Here is a 17145-nt window from a genome sequence, read left to right as displayed (position 1 = left end):
ATACATGTAAAAAGAAAAAATATACCTATAGTTTATTTGGTTGTCTAGCATTTTTTCTACCTTCATCAGTCACTTTCTTTAAATTGAAGAAATGATTTCACTAAATACATGACAAATCATTCATACATACATACATTCATATAATTCTGAGCTTTGTTTAATTGTGGGCATGGGAAAATGGCCGTTCAGTTTAATGTCAGTAAATGTAAAGTCATCCACTTTGGCGATCCAATGTCATATTATACTGTTGGGATTATGCTAGAAGAAACTGATGAGGCTAGGGATCTTGGAGTGTTAGTAGATAGGAAGCTGAAGTTCAGGGGCCATGTAGCAAAGATTGCAAATATAATTCAAATGACAATTGCAATGCTGAAACAAATGTCACATGTAAAGATAAGGATGTCATTTTGTCTCTTTACACGGCTTGGATAAGACCTCACTTTGACTATTGTGCACAGGTCTGGTCTCCTGGTTTCCATTGTGATTCTGATATATTGGAGAGAGTGCAAAGGAGTGTTAAAAATGATATCAGGATTATGGAATATTGATTATGAAGACAGATTGAGAATTTGTAGACTGCAGACAGTAGCAAATAGGGGAGGAGAGGGATGATATGATTGAGTCTTACAAACTTTTCAAAGGGTCATACAAGATTTCAATTGATAGAATTTTTCAATTTATGGAGGGTGGGGAAAGGACAAGGGGGAATCCTTGGAAGCTGAGAATGAATGCTGCTAAGAAAGGGGTGAGAGATAGAATTTTCTCTCTATGGTGGTGCATGATTGGAATGGATTGCCATTGGATGTTGTGAGTTCAAGCAGTGTGAATGAATTCAAGAATAAGTATGATAGTTGGTGCATGTAGTATATGGCCTCCTTCGATGAGTCCCTGGATGTCTCTCTTAATAATAATAACCTAAAATAAACCAAACTGTAGATATCAAGCAATATTTCAATGCTGTAAATCAATCAACTTCATGCTTCTTTAACAGCAACAAAAGGATGCTGAACTTTCTTAGATATATGAATATTAATCCTAATTCACAAATGACTTCCACTGCTGCATGCATGAAGCTGAGAATGAATGCTGCTAAGAAAGGGGTGAGAGATAGAATTTTCTCTCTATGGTGGTGCATGATTGGAATGGATTGCCATTGGATGTTGTAAGTTCAAGCAGTGTGAATGAATTCAAGAATAAGTATGATAGTTGGTGCATGTAGTATATGGCCTCCTTCGATGAGTCCCTGGATGTCTCTCTTAATAATAATAACCTAAAATAAACCAAACTGTAGATATCAAGCAATATTTCAATGCTGTAAATCAATCAACTTCATGCTTCTTTAACAGCAACAAAAGGATGCTGAACTTTCTTAGATATATGAATATTATTCCTAATTCACAAATGACTTCCACTGCTGCATGCATCCAAATCAAACTAGCTTCCTTTTCACTTATCACAACATACAACTCTTCCACACAATTTTTCCTCCAGAAGAAGTTTCCTCATATCAGTGCATAAAAATAATAAAATTTCTCTCTCTCTCTCTGTGTTACAGATTCAAAATTCTGGTAATCTTCTCTAAATTTCTAAGGAAGAATAGTTACTGAAAACAGCATTTAGTTATGAAAGCTAACTGTGGCGCACAGACTGGTGGGTGAGAATTTTGCAAACTAGATTAAGTTCAGCTGAACATGGAAAACAAGATCTGTAATAAGAATCACAATGCATACACTGTCTATATCAATTAAGTAAAATGAAAAACACACATTTAGGAATAAAAAATATTACAATATAATATGTTAACGAGGACATCCTTTACTGCAGCAAAATGAAAAGAACTGAAACAAGAATTAGTTTTTTTTAAAAAACTTTTAACTTATTAACCCTCGACACCGCAAGGTAATAGAGGGTATAAGGAAGATGATGATGATATTTAGTAATTTTTATATTATAACAATAGCATTATCAGAGCTAAAATAATAAACACAGAAACTGTTAATGATTGAAAATCTAACCAAAGCAAACATTTATACTGAAAATGAAAAGTGATTTCCCCCACCCCATCTCTCAGAAAGAAAAATAAATGGTATAATTAACTTTCAGATATCTATTTTCCAATGCTAGAAAATTATATAGAATTTTACTTGTTTCGGTTTGATTGAGATAGTCTTCATAAGATTCTGTGAATAAGCTTAAAAATTTAAAGGGCTATGAAGACACTTCCTCATAGTTCTTTAAATTTTTTAGATGTCAGAATTGGTTGACACTCTGAACAATGGTTAGTTAATTCTGACATTCCATGTTTTCAGAACAGATGTAATCCATATGCATTTTACATATGGATTTGGTCAGTTTGCACTTCAGCAAACTGACCAATTTGACCACATCAACCAAGATCACATAAAAAGGAGTTCTGTATATACCAAGAAGAAATTAGAAATGAAAGGGCTAGATTCACTTAGGATATGATAAGAACAATTTTTTTTTCTAAAATACTTTAAATATTAATTCTAGTTGCTGACTATAGGAACTTATTTCTAAGTCTTTCTTTGACCGGTTCCCAAGTTAGTCAACTCTGGCATGATAAAGTAAGTTTTTTTTCTCCCAGAAACTGCTGTGGTTTTTAATTACATATGAAACTGGACTACAGAGCTCACATTACTGCAGACAATAATATATAGTGTTCAGGACCATAGGTGGTGGAAGTTGTCTGCTGCATTCTCCTCCTCCTTAGATGCCAATTAAAATCACTGAAACCCTGGACCTATTTGTTATCAAGTTAGCTAAAGTTAAATAGCCTTGCCTATTCCATTTGGGGAATAAAAGGTATTAACACATTTTTTTATTATTTATGTATGCAATGGTCATCCACTTTCTCTGTACAAGTTTATTAAGAACACAACTAATTACTATTTTGATAACATTTGACACATTACAACTATTCAGTAGAAGTTCAGTACTTATGTAATCATACTGATGCATGAAAGGTGTTATTTGTTCAATTAATATGGACTCAACAGGCAATGGTTTTAATAAGACCAAATTTGGGCTAGATAGTTGATGTAAATCTACTGAATTTATTGTCTAGTAAAGTGGACTCTGAAAATAGAAAAACTTAACCTCTGTAAGCAAATCAGAAAAGGTAAAGAAAAACTGTCATTTCTTTGAGCACAGTAATAATGTTGATAGATGCTCTTCATCTTTCAAAGAGACTGCGAAATAGCAGTTTGCTATATAAATAAGATCAGGCAAACAGGCCTAAAAAATTTCAATTTTTTGTGTTTGATGCATCAGAATGGGTAAAAGGCACGATGTGACTTTGAGCATGGTATGACTGTTGGTGCCAGACATGCCAGTGCTAGTGTTTTCACAAATGTTTACTCGTCTGGGTTTTTCACTCACAATCATGTTTAGGGTGTACCAGGAATTGTGTGAGGTCAGAGAAAATCGGCAAGGATTGTGAGACATTACAGGAGGGCCATAACCAGTAAAATGATAGCTCATTACAACAGGGGGTGGTCAGAACATCATCTCAGATAGCACAGTACACTGCACATTGTCACAGATGGGATACAGGAGTTGACGACCATGCCTGGTTCCAATTCTGTCAGCTAATAGGAAGATGCGACTTCAGTGGGCACATTGAATCACCAACACTGGACAGCTGATGACTGGAAAAGTGTTGTCTGGTTTGTACTGTACCATGACAGACCAGAATATGGTGGCAACAACAACATAAGGTCATGGACCCTTCTTGCCAAGTAGCAATAGCTCAGGCTGGTGGCAGGGGTGTAATGGTGTGGAGAATATTTTTTTTTCTTGACACGTCAGCTAAGTCCTCTGATATCAGTTGAACACTGTCTGAATGCCATGGCCTATCTTAATGTTGCTGCCCATTTATGGCTGTAATTTATCCATTATCTAGCAAGACAACACAGCATGTAGCATGTTTAGGTGGCAAGGACCATCACAGCAGGATTCCTGTGCTTTTGCCAGCTCAGTTTCCAGACCTCAACCCAGTAGGTAATCTCTGGGATGAGGTGGAACGAACAGTTTACAGCAGCAATGTGCCACACCCCTGAGGAATGTTTTAGACACTTAATTAAATCAAATAAATGTCTAATTAATAGAGAAATTCAGGCTGTTCTTTAGGCAAAAAAGGGATCTTACTCATTATTAAATACTATTCCTAATGAAGTGGCCAGCCACTCAGTGTATATATAACTTATCTCTGTACTTATGTTGAAATTTGGAAATTTTTTGGTGAAATGCTTGTTAATTTGGAGAAACTTGTGGAGTAGTATATGGATATATTCCCAAAAAACTATTCATCCTCTACTTTTTCTCCTTACTGATTGCCTGTAATGTATCTCTCTGCATATGCAGGTCCATTCTACACAATTTTCAATGATAACAGCCACTGACTGCTTATTGTATTTCAAACTTTTTTCCTAAGGTGAAGATACCTAAAATTTTTGGCTCTGACGATTTTACTTGTTGGTTGTAGCCCAAAAAACATTTCTTGCAAAATTACAGCTTCCTGGTCCCATAGAAAGTAGATAAATATTTTAAACTGCCAATCACTTAGCCATTTTGCAGCACATATGGGATGGAATACTATTATTGTGCTGATAAGACAAACATACATCTATGAATTAGATCAGTGGTCTCCAAACTTTTCGCTGTGAAGGCCACATTGGGTACTTCAGCACTGTTCAGTGGCTGTAGTAACAAAAAACTCTAGAACTAGATATATGAGTTTTATTGAAAGCAGATAAAAACTGATTACAGAGTATGCTAGATTAAATTATCGCATATTAATGACAACGAACACTATCAGCAAATTTTTGCTAGTCGTTAGTTTTTCAACTGAATATACGCCGACAATTTACATGTAACTTTTTTTTTAATTTCGTATAACTTCAAGTTTTTTGTCAACGAATAGAGATCGGGAAATTGTTTTTATTTCGTATTTTGCTTGTTCATTTTAACCGTGTTTTTACCGACTTTTTTAAGTGTTCTTATTTCGTGCAACATAAATTTTTTTGGTGATAAAAAAAGTTTATTCGGATGCAACTTTTTTATTTCGTTTTGAATTCTTTTAAATTTTTTTTCTTCGTTAGTTCATTTTAACCGACCTTTTACAGTCAGAAAGACCTTAACTTGGATTACGGTTACTTTTTTGCTATTCGGGAATATATTTCGAACACAATTTTAATTAATGCATTTGAACTCTATCAACATCCCGTGTTTTTTTTTTTTTTTTTTGCGGATTCTTATTGAAAAATTAGTCCAGTTTTCGGGCTGGATAAAATCATGTCGTGGGCTGCGTCTGACCCGCGGACCATAGTTTGGAGACCCCCTGAATTAGATGAAAAGCACTACAAACAAGATGACAATGAAAGCAATGACAAATCAACAATCACTAAACAATTAGAAAAACTACAGTTGCCAATAATATTTTGCATTAAAGAACATTTTGTGACAACAAAGCCATTGAACATGTATTATTATATCATTCATGACAATCCCTGGGTAAACCCAAACCATCAAAAATATGTACTAAGAAATATGACATTGAACAAGTGATGAGTGTCATCACTTCAGACCTCCATGAGATAAAAGAAAAGAAAATAACCTTATTATCTGTTGATTTAGCTGGATATTTATCAAGCTGTTATTAAATAACAAATGTCAGATATTACTGAGAGTACCCAATACTTCTGAACTAAACTGTATACATCTTTATTCATCACATATTTTACATATTATTCGATCCACATTAATATTTACGTCCCATTGTTGACAAAATCCTGGTCAGCATTTTTCAATGCATAATACAAGCATAATATTGAGGTATTTGTATTCAAATGTGTAATGGAATTTATCATTATTATCTCGTCAGTAAATCTACAAAAATAATATTTAAAAAAGCTACAAAAAAAAGAGTATGATTCATTTCAGGGATTATATATCCCCCACCCCCGCCAAAAAAAAAAAAAAAAAGACAAGATGTAGACTAAAATTTCTATACAACTTGTAAACGTTTTTTTATATCTACAAAAAGGATTCTGAAAGTAAAATAAATTTTATTTAATTCTAGTTATTATTATTATTGCCATAATTATTGTCAATTTTTGGAAGATCTGTCTGCAGATACCCCTTTACAAAATTCAAATACCTGCCCCTGTAACAGCTCATGGCAGAATTAAACTAGTGTATATTATGCATTCTTCCCTTCCCAATATAAAAATTACCAATCCTAATGTTTCCACAAATTATATATGTCTGTATACATTTACATATATATAACATAGACGAATGTTGCATTAATAGCTGCAGTTGAGCAGTATGTGGTAGTTCTTTAGGTGGACTTTTAAAGTTTGGGAAAACTGGAAGCACCAACTATGGAAATGTAATTAGATTCACTCCAGCATTCGACGAACCATATAATGAAGGATACCCCCATGTTCAAAGTACATTAATTCTACTTCAGTATCAAACTGCATCACAACTTCGAAACTACGACCATCATCCAGCTGGAACATACAAACAAAAAAAAAAACAGCTTACCTTAAATAAGTACATATAATGACTACATTCAAAAGAATTAGTTTGCAAACTAATACAATGAAATGAATTCCATATATTTTTCTTGTACTAATCTTCAGCATAAGAGACATCAATTAGTTCAAAATGCAATGGAATATTAAGTCACATAAAAAAATCAACTATTATTCCATATCCATGTATATCATACTTGACTAGAAATTATATTCTTGTATAAATGTGAATTAATTTCACAACTAGTCTACTTGTATATAGATGCTGTTGACTTCAAAATCAACTGTCTTAGTTTTAGAGAACAAAAAAAAAGAGGTGCAAGAAAAGAGTAAGGAATGTACAACTAAGTGAGAAAGGAAAAGTAAGGAGAGAGTCTTGTATGGTGATTCCTTATAGGAGGTATGCTTGACAAAGACAGTAACAAAATCATGCTTCCTGGGTACAAAGATCCACCTTGTTAACAATGTTAGCAAGCTGATTAGATTGAAGAAGGGCAAAGTAAAGGAGTTGCTTGTTTTGGCTGGAATGAATGACTTGAAAGGAGACAAGTACTGTATGAGAGAGGACAAGAAAGAGTAACTGAAAGTAGCAAAAGAGAAGATAGTGAGTTTGTTGCCATGTGATGACAGTTTAGTCAAGTAGGAAGGTCATGATAGTGAATGAGTCAATATGTAGGTTATGCAGGAGGAATGATGTGGATTTATAGATGTTGGAGTGAGTTTGACATGAAAGGACTTATATGGATTTGGTGTTCAGATCGTTGAAAAAGTACTGCTCAATGAAGTGGGATTCGAAGTGAATTCTTCCTCAAAGAGAGTAAGAATTCAACTGAGTGTGAATGAAAATAAGTGCATTCAAGGCCATCTGGTGTGAGATAGAGGTCAACAAGACAAAATAGACAGTTGGTTACAGCAGTAACCAGTATTGACCAGAGGATGTGAAATGGATAGCATGCATCAACAAATAAGCTCAATGAGTGGATGGCAAGTAATTATTATAGAAGACTTCAACTATGGGAACTTACGTAGATTGGAAGGAGGCAAGGACACATGGGAGAATTGTTTATTTGTTTTTTGGTTTAATAGTGCAAGGACAAGTATGCTCATGCTATTCCAGTACACATGTAATAAATAAGAAAAATAGCATAAGCAGATAAAAATGAGTGCAGAAAAATAGATATGCAAGATTAAAACAGATATAAAATGAAGTATAAAACAAAGTGTAGTAAATTTCATAAATTATTCATAAAAAACAGGTTTTTAAAAGCATATATATAATAAATTAAAACAATAAAAACTAATATACATATAATTTATGTGAGATGGGAAATATTAATGCTATGTAAAATTAAAAAAAAAATAAATAAAGAAAATCTAGAGAATACAAGGTGAGGTCAGGCCAAATAAAGGTTTTCAACTATTTGGGGAGAATTTTTAGTTAAGATGGCATGTTAAATATGGAAATAGATAACAGAATTAGCAAAGCTAGTATGATAGGAGTCAAATGAATACATTTATATGAAAAAAGAGGAATTAGTCAAAACCCTAAACTAGCTATAAATTAATTTTTGAAGTTTATTTCAAAAATTAACCTTTTTTTTTTTAAAATTTTAATTACATTATTATTGTTATTCTTTATAAACTGAAAACTTAGAATATAAAGTAGAACCAGTCCCAAATTGAAATGACTAATTCTAAACTGTCGCTACAGTATAAATGCGGTACCTAAGAGACAAGCGATTAAGGGCCATCGTATTCATTTAATGGAATGACTTCTCCATTGCTTCCACCTTAGTATCACCACCTCTGAGTCTGGCTCCCACTGACAAGACCTCAATAAAGGTCAAAATTGGTCTGGGTAGTGGCCCTTCCCTTAATACATAGCATTACACATGCCCACAAGGAGATGTGCTTTGCATTATGGGAGATACTAAGACAAGTAGTAATGAGAGCTTGGTCCACCTTTACCACAAGTTGCTTCAGTCCTGAAGATACTTCAGGTACAAACTTTGTTTGCTTACACTTGGATAAAGGATTAAACTAAATTTAATATAGTCTAACCAAGTGGCAAAAAACTTCGAATATCTTTCTCTAAATCCAGAGTAATTTAATAATAAGGTGAGACCCCTTTTGGCAACTCGTATAGGTAAATATGACTTCTCCATTGCTTCCACTTTAGTATCACCACCTCTGGGTCTGGCTCCCACTGATCATCATCATCATGCATATCAAGGATTTAGGCCTAGCATGACCTGTTCTGGCCTTAGAAGTCATCGTTGAATCGTTTAAGAGGACGTCCTGGTTTTCTTTTTCCTAATGGCTTCTTTTAGTAATCTTTCTGTTTTCATTCTTTGAATGTGTTCCATCCATTTATGTTTATATTTTTTAATTTTTTCTATTACTGGTTCTTGGTTTAATTCTTTCATCATTTCTTCGTTTCTTTTATGATCAAACAGGGTATACTTTGCAGTTTTTCTCATAAACTTCGTTTCTGCTGTTGTTAATCTTTGTCTTTTTGTTTTATTGTCCAGATTTCGCTTCCATACATTAAGACTGGTAGGGCTAATGTATTGTATACTTTTAGTCTGGTTTCTTTATGAACTAGGTTTGGTTTAAATATAGAGTTAATTATGCCTGTTATTTTTAAATATTTTGCAATTTTTACGTTTAGGACTTTTTCATTTTCATATGTGATCATACATCCTAGGTAATTAAATGAATTCACCTGTTCTAAGAGCTTGTTATCTATTACTATTTTATCTATTAGTTTTTGATTTTTCTGTTGATATTATCATACCATAATCTTTGGATATCTCATTGAGATCTAAAATAGCTTTCTGTAGTTGATCTTCAGAATTTGTAATTATTATTTGGTCGTCGGCAAAGAGGAGAGTGTTTAAGTTTACTGTAGAAGAAAGTTTAATTCCTTGATGTAAATTTTTATTCCATTTTATTATTATTTCATTTAAGTAGATATTAAAAAGAGTTGCTGAGAGGGGACATCCCTGTCGGACCCCTTGGTTTATCTCTCTCGTATATGATGTTTGGTATTTGTCTTTCTTTTAATATGTTAAATAATATGTTTCTTTTAACTTTGTCAAATGCTTTTTCAAAGTCAATAAATGCAATATGTGTTTCTAAATTATATTCTCTTCTTTTCTCTATTATTAATTTTAGGTAAAAGGCCAGGTCTATACATGATCGTCCTTTTCTAAATCCATTCTGTACTTCTAAAATAAAGTTTTTGGAATATTTCATTAGTTTGCTATTTAAGATTCTGCTATATATTTTGTAACAGGAATTTAGTATACTGATACCTCTAGAGTTTTTAGGGTTATCTCTATTACCTTTTTTTAAAGATAGGAATCAGAATTGCTTTTTTCCATTCTATTGGGGGGATACCAGTTGAATAAATTTTATTAAAAAATAATATGAGTCTTTCTTTGAATCTAGTTCCTGCATATTTATATAGTTCTGAACCTAGTTTATCTTCTCCAAGTGATTTTCCATTTCTTGTTTCTTTCAGGCTGATTTCTAATTCTTCTTTAGTTATTTCCTTTTCATTTTCGTTAATTGTTTGCCAATTGTCTTTTTTAAAATATTTGTCTGTCCACAATTCTGTGTAGTAATTTAGAAATTCTTCTAATTTCAATTCAGCGTTTAATTTTATGTTTTCTTTGGTATCTGCATTTAAGTGTTTCAAAATTTTATATACATTGGGTCTTATTTTATATAAATCATGTTCTAAATTAGAAACAAATTTGTTCCATGACTCTCTATGTCTTTTTCTGACTTCTCTTTTAGCTATGGCTCTTATTCTTTTATATTCTATTTCATCTTCTAATCTTTTACTGCTTAACCAATTGTGATAGACTTCTTTTTTCTTTTTGATTATTTCTTTGATTGTATTATCCCAGATATTCAGTTTTTTTTCTTTTATTGAATTTTTTGGTCTTTCCTAAGCTTTCATTTGCTGCTGCATTTAGTATCGTTTTTATATTAAGCCATTCTATTTCTATTTCTTCATTTTGTTTTATTTTATCTAGATATTGGTTAATTCTTTGTTCATATTGCCATTGTACATTTGTGTCATTCAATAGTCTAGATATATAAACAAATGTTTTAATTTTTCTTTCTGTTCTTGTTACTTGTAGCCATTTAGGTGGTAATATAAATGTTTATTTATGCAAGGAAGTGGTCACTGCTTATTTCATATCCTCTGTGAACTCTAATATCTAGTGAAAATTTTGATGTCTTTTCATTTAGTATAAAGTAATCTAATATTGATTTCCATCCTCTTGCTGCCCCAGCATATTTATGTATGTCTTTATGTTTATAGAAAGAATTCATTATTTTTAGGTTATTATAAACTACAAAGTCAATCAATTTTTTACCATTCCTGTTTAATGTATGTTCTCCATGTATTCCTATATTATTATTAATTTTCTTGTTTCCAATTCTTGCATTTAAGTCTCCTGCTAAAATTATGTAATAATTTTTATTTATTTTATTATATTTTATTATGTTTTGTAGCTGATTATAAAAATCAATATTATCTTGTTCTCTTCCCTCTTCTGGGGCATATAAACCAATTATTGTTAAATAGCCTCTATTTTTATCCTAGCTTCTATTATTCTTTCATTCCATAATTTATAATGTTTTAACTGTTTTGAAAGGGAGTTATGAATCCAAATCATGACTCCTGCTTGTGCTCTTTGGTCTCTGTCAACTCCACTGTATATCACATTAAAATTTTCAGTTCTCATGGTTCCTTTTAATTTTTTTTTGTTTCAGTGATTACTGCTATTTTAAAATTTCTTTCATTTAATAATTGGTCTAATTTTATTTCTTTATATGCTATTCCTCTTACATTCCAGTTTGCTATGTGTATTATATTTCGTTGTTTCCATTTTTGTTTTACCTTTTCCATTTCAGGGTTGTTTCCTATAGATTCAATCCGATTATCTTTTTCTCTCAGCTTACTAGTAGAATTATGTTCTCCATGTCAGGGGACTAGCCTGACGATGGAATAGTTCAGTGGTAGGGCTGCTACCTTAAAGCTTCTGAACTAGCCTTCTTCTGAATTTAAACCCATAGGAGGAATAGGGTATATTGAAGGGGGAAAGAGTAGATTATAGAGGAATTATAGTAGGATTTATAGAGAGGGCATAGTTGAAGGTCAGAAATGAAAAGAACCCATATCCCTCAAGTACTCTAATAACATAAGGGTCATAAAATAAGAAGAGTTGGCTGATAAGGCCTTATAGGAAAGATTAAAGTAAGTGGATCTTTCTCAAAGTAGTAGAAGGAAGTAGTCTCATCCCACTGATGAGACCTCAATTAAGGTCAAAACAGGTTGGAAGCTTGGGTGATGAATGGCAATGCTGTAGTCCATTAAGTTTTAACTGGGGCTCAGCTGTTGCTGTCACCCAGGTCCTGGGGGGGGGGGTAATGAATAGCAATGCTGTAGCCCATGAAATTAACTGAGGCATGGCTGTTGCTGTTACCCCTCAGATGACATATGAGCGGCTCTTCTCAGTGGTGGGGTGAGCCTGTTACTGAGGGGAACAACGCTGAGTTTTTGGAGTTTGACCTGTACTTGAACATTCAATAAAGGTCAAAACCAGTCTGGGTAGTGGTCCTTCCCTTAATGCATAGTATTATAATGTCTGCAAGGAGATGTGCTTTGCATTAAGGGAGATACTAAGACAAGTAGTGATGAGAGCTTGGTCCACCTTTACCACGAGTTGCTGCAGTCCTGAAGATACTACAGGTGCAAACTTCGTTTGCTTACACTTGGATAAAGGATTAAACTAAATTTATTATAGCTATAAATCAAAGATACCAAGACATTATATTCTTGGTTCCATTCTTTATCCAAATGTAAGCAAACAAAATTTGTACATAAAGTACCTTCACGACTGGGCTACCTGTATATAGAGGCTAGTGACTTCACACAAATTGCCTTAGTATCTCATTATGCAACACGCATATCCTTATGGACATGTATAATGTCCATAAGGATATGCATATTGCATAATGAATTATGGAAAAGGACACTACCCAGACCAGTTTTGACCTTTATTGATGTGAAAAAGTAAAGGGTGCTCAACATAGGCTTAGAGTAGTTAGAAAGGGGTGCAAGAGAGCCTGATAGTATTAAGAGAAAAAAAGACAACTAGATAGATAGTATGAGAGAGAAGGCCTCAGATCTTTTATAAATCATATAGCCAAAGGCTATCAGTTTTTTCCCTTTTCACCAGTCTCATGCAGATGAACAACCAAAAGACCAATTGAAACTCAAGTGCAAAGATGACTGATACCCAGGTGGTTAGCCTTATCTCAGTTAACTACCTCGAGTTGGCCTTCTCTGCCTGGGATTGCTTTACAGTCATTCCTGCAATTGATCATATAACCACATTGCAATTAACCATAACCATTTAAAAAACCTCTCATAGTAAAAATAGGCAAAATTTATCTCCTCCTAGTGACTATTGCATAATGTGGGTGGTCTACACCACCTAGCCAAAAATTTGATATATATCCTAAAATATCCTAAAATGCTTCTTTCTAAATACAAAAATAGTCTGAACAATAAAAATTCCACAATACAATTTTATAAAGTATTTTGATGTCATATTGCTGGTTTTCAAATCCTTTTTTCTTTTTAACCTTCCATTAATTATAAAAATCAAAATTCTCTTCCCATTGCTGACAGGTGGTGGGTACTGGAAAAAAAACTTGTTCTGTTCCGTTGTAAGTAATGGGATGCCTAACACATTACATAATCTTTCTTTTAGGATTACACAGTGATCAGCATTCATATTTATAAATTTAGGGACACAAAAACACATGTGTTGAACAGATTATTTTATTAATTACTAATAAAATAAAACTTGGTGTTTCAACCCCTGTATCGAGGTCATCATCGGAAGGACACAAGTGTATAAGGAACCAAGCTCTAGCTCTGTATATCGGTAAACTAAATCTATGTAGTTAATTAATCCTTTTCCCTAGCCTGACCGCTAGTGATAAAAATAAATAAATAAATAAATAAATTATAAATAAAGAAATACAACTACAATAAATTGCTAAAGTCCTCATGTATTAATATTCTTCTGGATTTGTACAGTTCTGATTGTTATAATATGATTTCTTTCAGTTGCTGTTGAATGTTACAAACACTTCACCAGGCTGTTCCAAATACGTAAGGCAAGAGGGCAGCTGTAGAATGCATGTTCTATTGTTTCCAATCAGACAGATGTCACAGATTGGATCTCCAATGTTAAAGTACCTCCATTTGATGGTATTGACTGGAAGGCAGCCATATGCAATTCTCCAAGCAAGATCCCTCCTGTTAGAGTATCCTTGGAACTTCAATAAGTTGTGAAACAAAGTGTTGTTGTCAGTACCCAACTGAGGAAGTTTGCAGCAAAAGAGATTAAAGATTTCTTTATACCAAATTTTACTTTTTTTTTTTAATGGAAAGAATGTCAATGTGAGAATGTTGTAGTATTCAGGACCAGTCTCAGCTTTTGGACATTAATAATTATTAATTATTCCCAACAGAGGAAGATGAAAATGGTAATACCAGAGAAGGTCTGCACATGTGTGATTGGTCTGCAACATTTTATGGATTTTTGAAACTGTATTCCTTAAATAGTAGAATTTTAAGACTGGAAGCCCACATCCTCCATGCTTCTTTGACAGTTGAAGAAATTCCTTTTTAACTTCTTGGTATCAGCTGGACCAACAAAATTGCACAGGCTTACTATATAACTGCTTTTCTCCAGCTTCTGTGATGTCTGTAATATTTATTATGTACACCTGAGCAGGGATGATTATGGTTTTGAGTACTATGGCTTTAGAAGAAAAGGAAAGTGGCCCAATTTTTCAGTCTTCTAAGGTTTCAATGTTCTTGTATATAGGTTCTTGAACTGGTAACACTGGGTAAGTGGAGAAGGGAATTCCAAGTATAATGAGGAGTTCTCTCTTAGGGGTTAGTCAAAAAGGAATGCCTCCAAGATCCCACTTTCCAAATATTTTAATCTCGTCTTATCTGCATTAGCAGTTAATCCACTCATCTTGCTGAAGTTTTCCAAAATACCAAAAATATGTATATGGAATCATTATCCTTCCAAGTGCCCACTACATCATCGGCATATGATAATACCTTATTTTCTTACATAGTTGAAGGAACTGTTATTTCTTTTTTACTAAATAATTTAAGGAAATTACAACGTAAACTAGGATATACATTAAAATAAATTTTAATATACTTCAATATTTCAGCACCGTCACGCTGCCATTTTCAAAGAACTTAAGAACAAGACACATGCACGCAGGCACAACAAACAGTAAGTGAGGAAGAAGCAGGAAGCTATTATTTCCCCTAAAGTCCTGATGGTGCCCCCTAGCGGGCAATGTTGATATTCTTGGGCAATTGGGCTGAAGGTCTTCTGATGTAGGTTTCCCAAATTTGAGGCAGTCTCATGCAGCCAAATTTGTTGAAGTTTGGATTGTTTCTTAGGGCTGAAGCTGATTCCATGAAAAGCCTTTCATATTTGTATTTACTACAGTGTATTATCGTGACTTTCTTCCACCGTATTCTATGGCAGGTATCCAGCGCATGGTCAGCAAGACCAGAGTGGCTGTATTGGTGAAACCGGATGTAGTCCTTGTGTTCTGAAATCCTGATATTTGCTGTCTTGTCTGTTTGGCCAAAGTAGGACAGCTTACAGCTGCAAGGGACCTGGTATACACCAGGTAGGTCTGGGGGGGGGGGAGGTTGGTCTTTAGTAGAGCGGATAAGGGATGCCAATTTTTTATATGGTCTGTAACAAGAAGTTAAGTCATTTTTTTTAAGGATTTTTGTAATTTTTTCCGAGGTGCCTCGGATATAGGGTATGGTGATGGATTTAGAGTAATCCTTGTTGTGAGTGGGAGGGGGGAGGGGTTGTGGTTTACTGGTTTCAATATTTTTTTGATTTTTTTTTTGGGGGGGGGTAGCCATTGGCTGAGAAAGTGTTGAGAATGTGGTTTAGTTCTGTGGTTAGGGCATTGTCATTTGAACAGATACTCTGTTGTGAGTGCCTTAATGACTCCATATTGTTGTGAGGAGGGGTGGTGGGATTGTTGGTGAATGTATCTGCCTGTATGGGTGGTTTTCTATAGACTGAGAAAACCGAGGTTCCATCAGGCTGGCGGGTGGCTAGTTACTGTTTGTTGTGCCTGCATGCACGTCTTGTTCTTAAGTTCCTTGAAAATGGAACGTGATGTTGCTGAAATATTGAAGTATATTAAAATTTATTTTAATGTATATCCTAGTTTACGTTGGTTTCCTAGTTTATGTTATTCCTTGCATAGCACATGTATTGTAGACTTCTTCTAAGTAAAGGTCAAGAATGAATTTGAAGAGCAATGGACTAAGAGGTCAACCTTGCTCGACTCCTTTTTGAATTTTGACTGGGTCTGATAGGAACCCATTAACTAGGAGGCAGGTAATTGAATTATCATAGACTCCTTTAATAATGGATAGCAGCTCTTTTACCCACACCAATGTGCTGGAGGATATGGAACAGAAAGGGACGCCAGACATTATCAAATGCTTGAGTAAAGTCTACCAATAGCACTGCCATTGACTACTTTTTTCGTAAATAAGCAGAATAGATCACGTAGTAGAAACATGTTAAATTCTACTGCTCGGCCTGGAACTTCATACACCTGTGCGATTTTAATTACGTATCCCATTCCTACTTTGCGCCTGTTATCGACAATGTGGAAAAATATCTTATAGTTGGTATTAGATAGAGAAATAGGTCTCGCTGCTGATTAAGGTATGATCTCTATTAGGTTTTGGAATGAGGAGGACGGTATGGCTTGCTACAAATTCACTTGGTATGTGTCCTGACAAGAGAAAAGAATTAAACAGTATAACTAGAATGGTCCTAGGGATTTATTTGTCTGGCATTCTTTATGGGCTGTGGTAACTTCAGATGTTGTAATGGGTCTGTCAAGCTCATCTTGGATATGTTCCAAGAGTTATAATTTCTGACAGTATTATTACCTTCAAATAAATTTTTGTAGTGTTTTTGAAAGGACTCAAGGATGTTTTGAGTGGCAGACATGTCTTCACCATCAATGCAAATCTGGGTGATATTCCTTTCTTTATTCATTTTGTGTAGCTATAAAATGGATACATCTCCAAGAAAGCGTTTGGAAATATGTACTCTTTCTCAGCACTCATCTATAACCGAAAAACAAATTGCCAATGAGGGTGGAGTTGGTTTGGGTACTGTGAATGCGATTTTAAAGAAGTTTAGGGAGACAGGTAACTTTTCTCCTGACAGAAGAGCAAAATGTATGCAAAAAAGGAAAACTACACTTACTCAAGATCATTTACCAGTAAGGAAAAGTAAAACGAATCAAAGATTGTCTGCAGTAGACTTAAACAGACTTGGTAGCTAATGGGATTAATGTTTTTACGAGATAGTCCATTGCAGATTGTTGGAAGCAGGGAGGACTACCCACAGGTCAAAAAAGAAACAACTGTTGACAAAGGCTATGCATAAAAAGTAGCTCC

At 34.0% G+C, this 17145-nt stretch overlaps 1 protein-coding gene across 4 annotated transcripts in view; it reads right to left on the bottom strand.

Annotated features, from left to right (window-relative positions):
- Window positions 1-5721: 5721 nt before the first annotated feature.
- The window catches only part of LOC150098931 (cytoplasmic aconitate hydratase-like), a 373379-nt gene continuing 361955 nt past the window's right edge, over window positions 5722-17145 (bottom strand). For all 4 annotated transcript variants that reach the window (XM_090405009.1, XM_090405006.1, XM_090405010.1 and 1 more), the window contains one exon: window positions 5722-6539. In XM_090405009.1, the coding sequence (XP_090261135.1) occupies window positions 6426-6539 (114 nt within the window). In that variant the 3' untranslated portion in view covers window positions 5722-6425. The remainder of the gene's footprint in view (window positions 6540-17145) is intronic.

Source organism: Typopeltis vanoorti, chromosome 15 (assembly GCF_054136105.1).
Source record: "Typopeltis vanoorti isolate ZY-2024b chromosome 15, IOZ_Tvanoo_1.0, whole genome shotgun sequence".
Lineage (NCBI taxonomy): Eukaryota > Metazoa > Arthropoda > Arachnida > Uropygi > Thelyphonidae > Typopeltis > Typopeltis vanoorti.
This window is presented reverse-complemented; position numbering and strand designations above follow the sequence as displayed.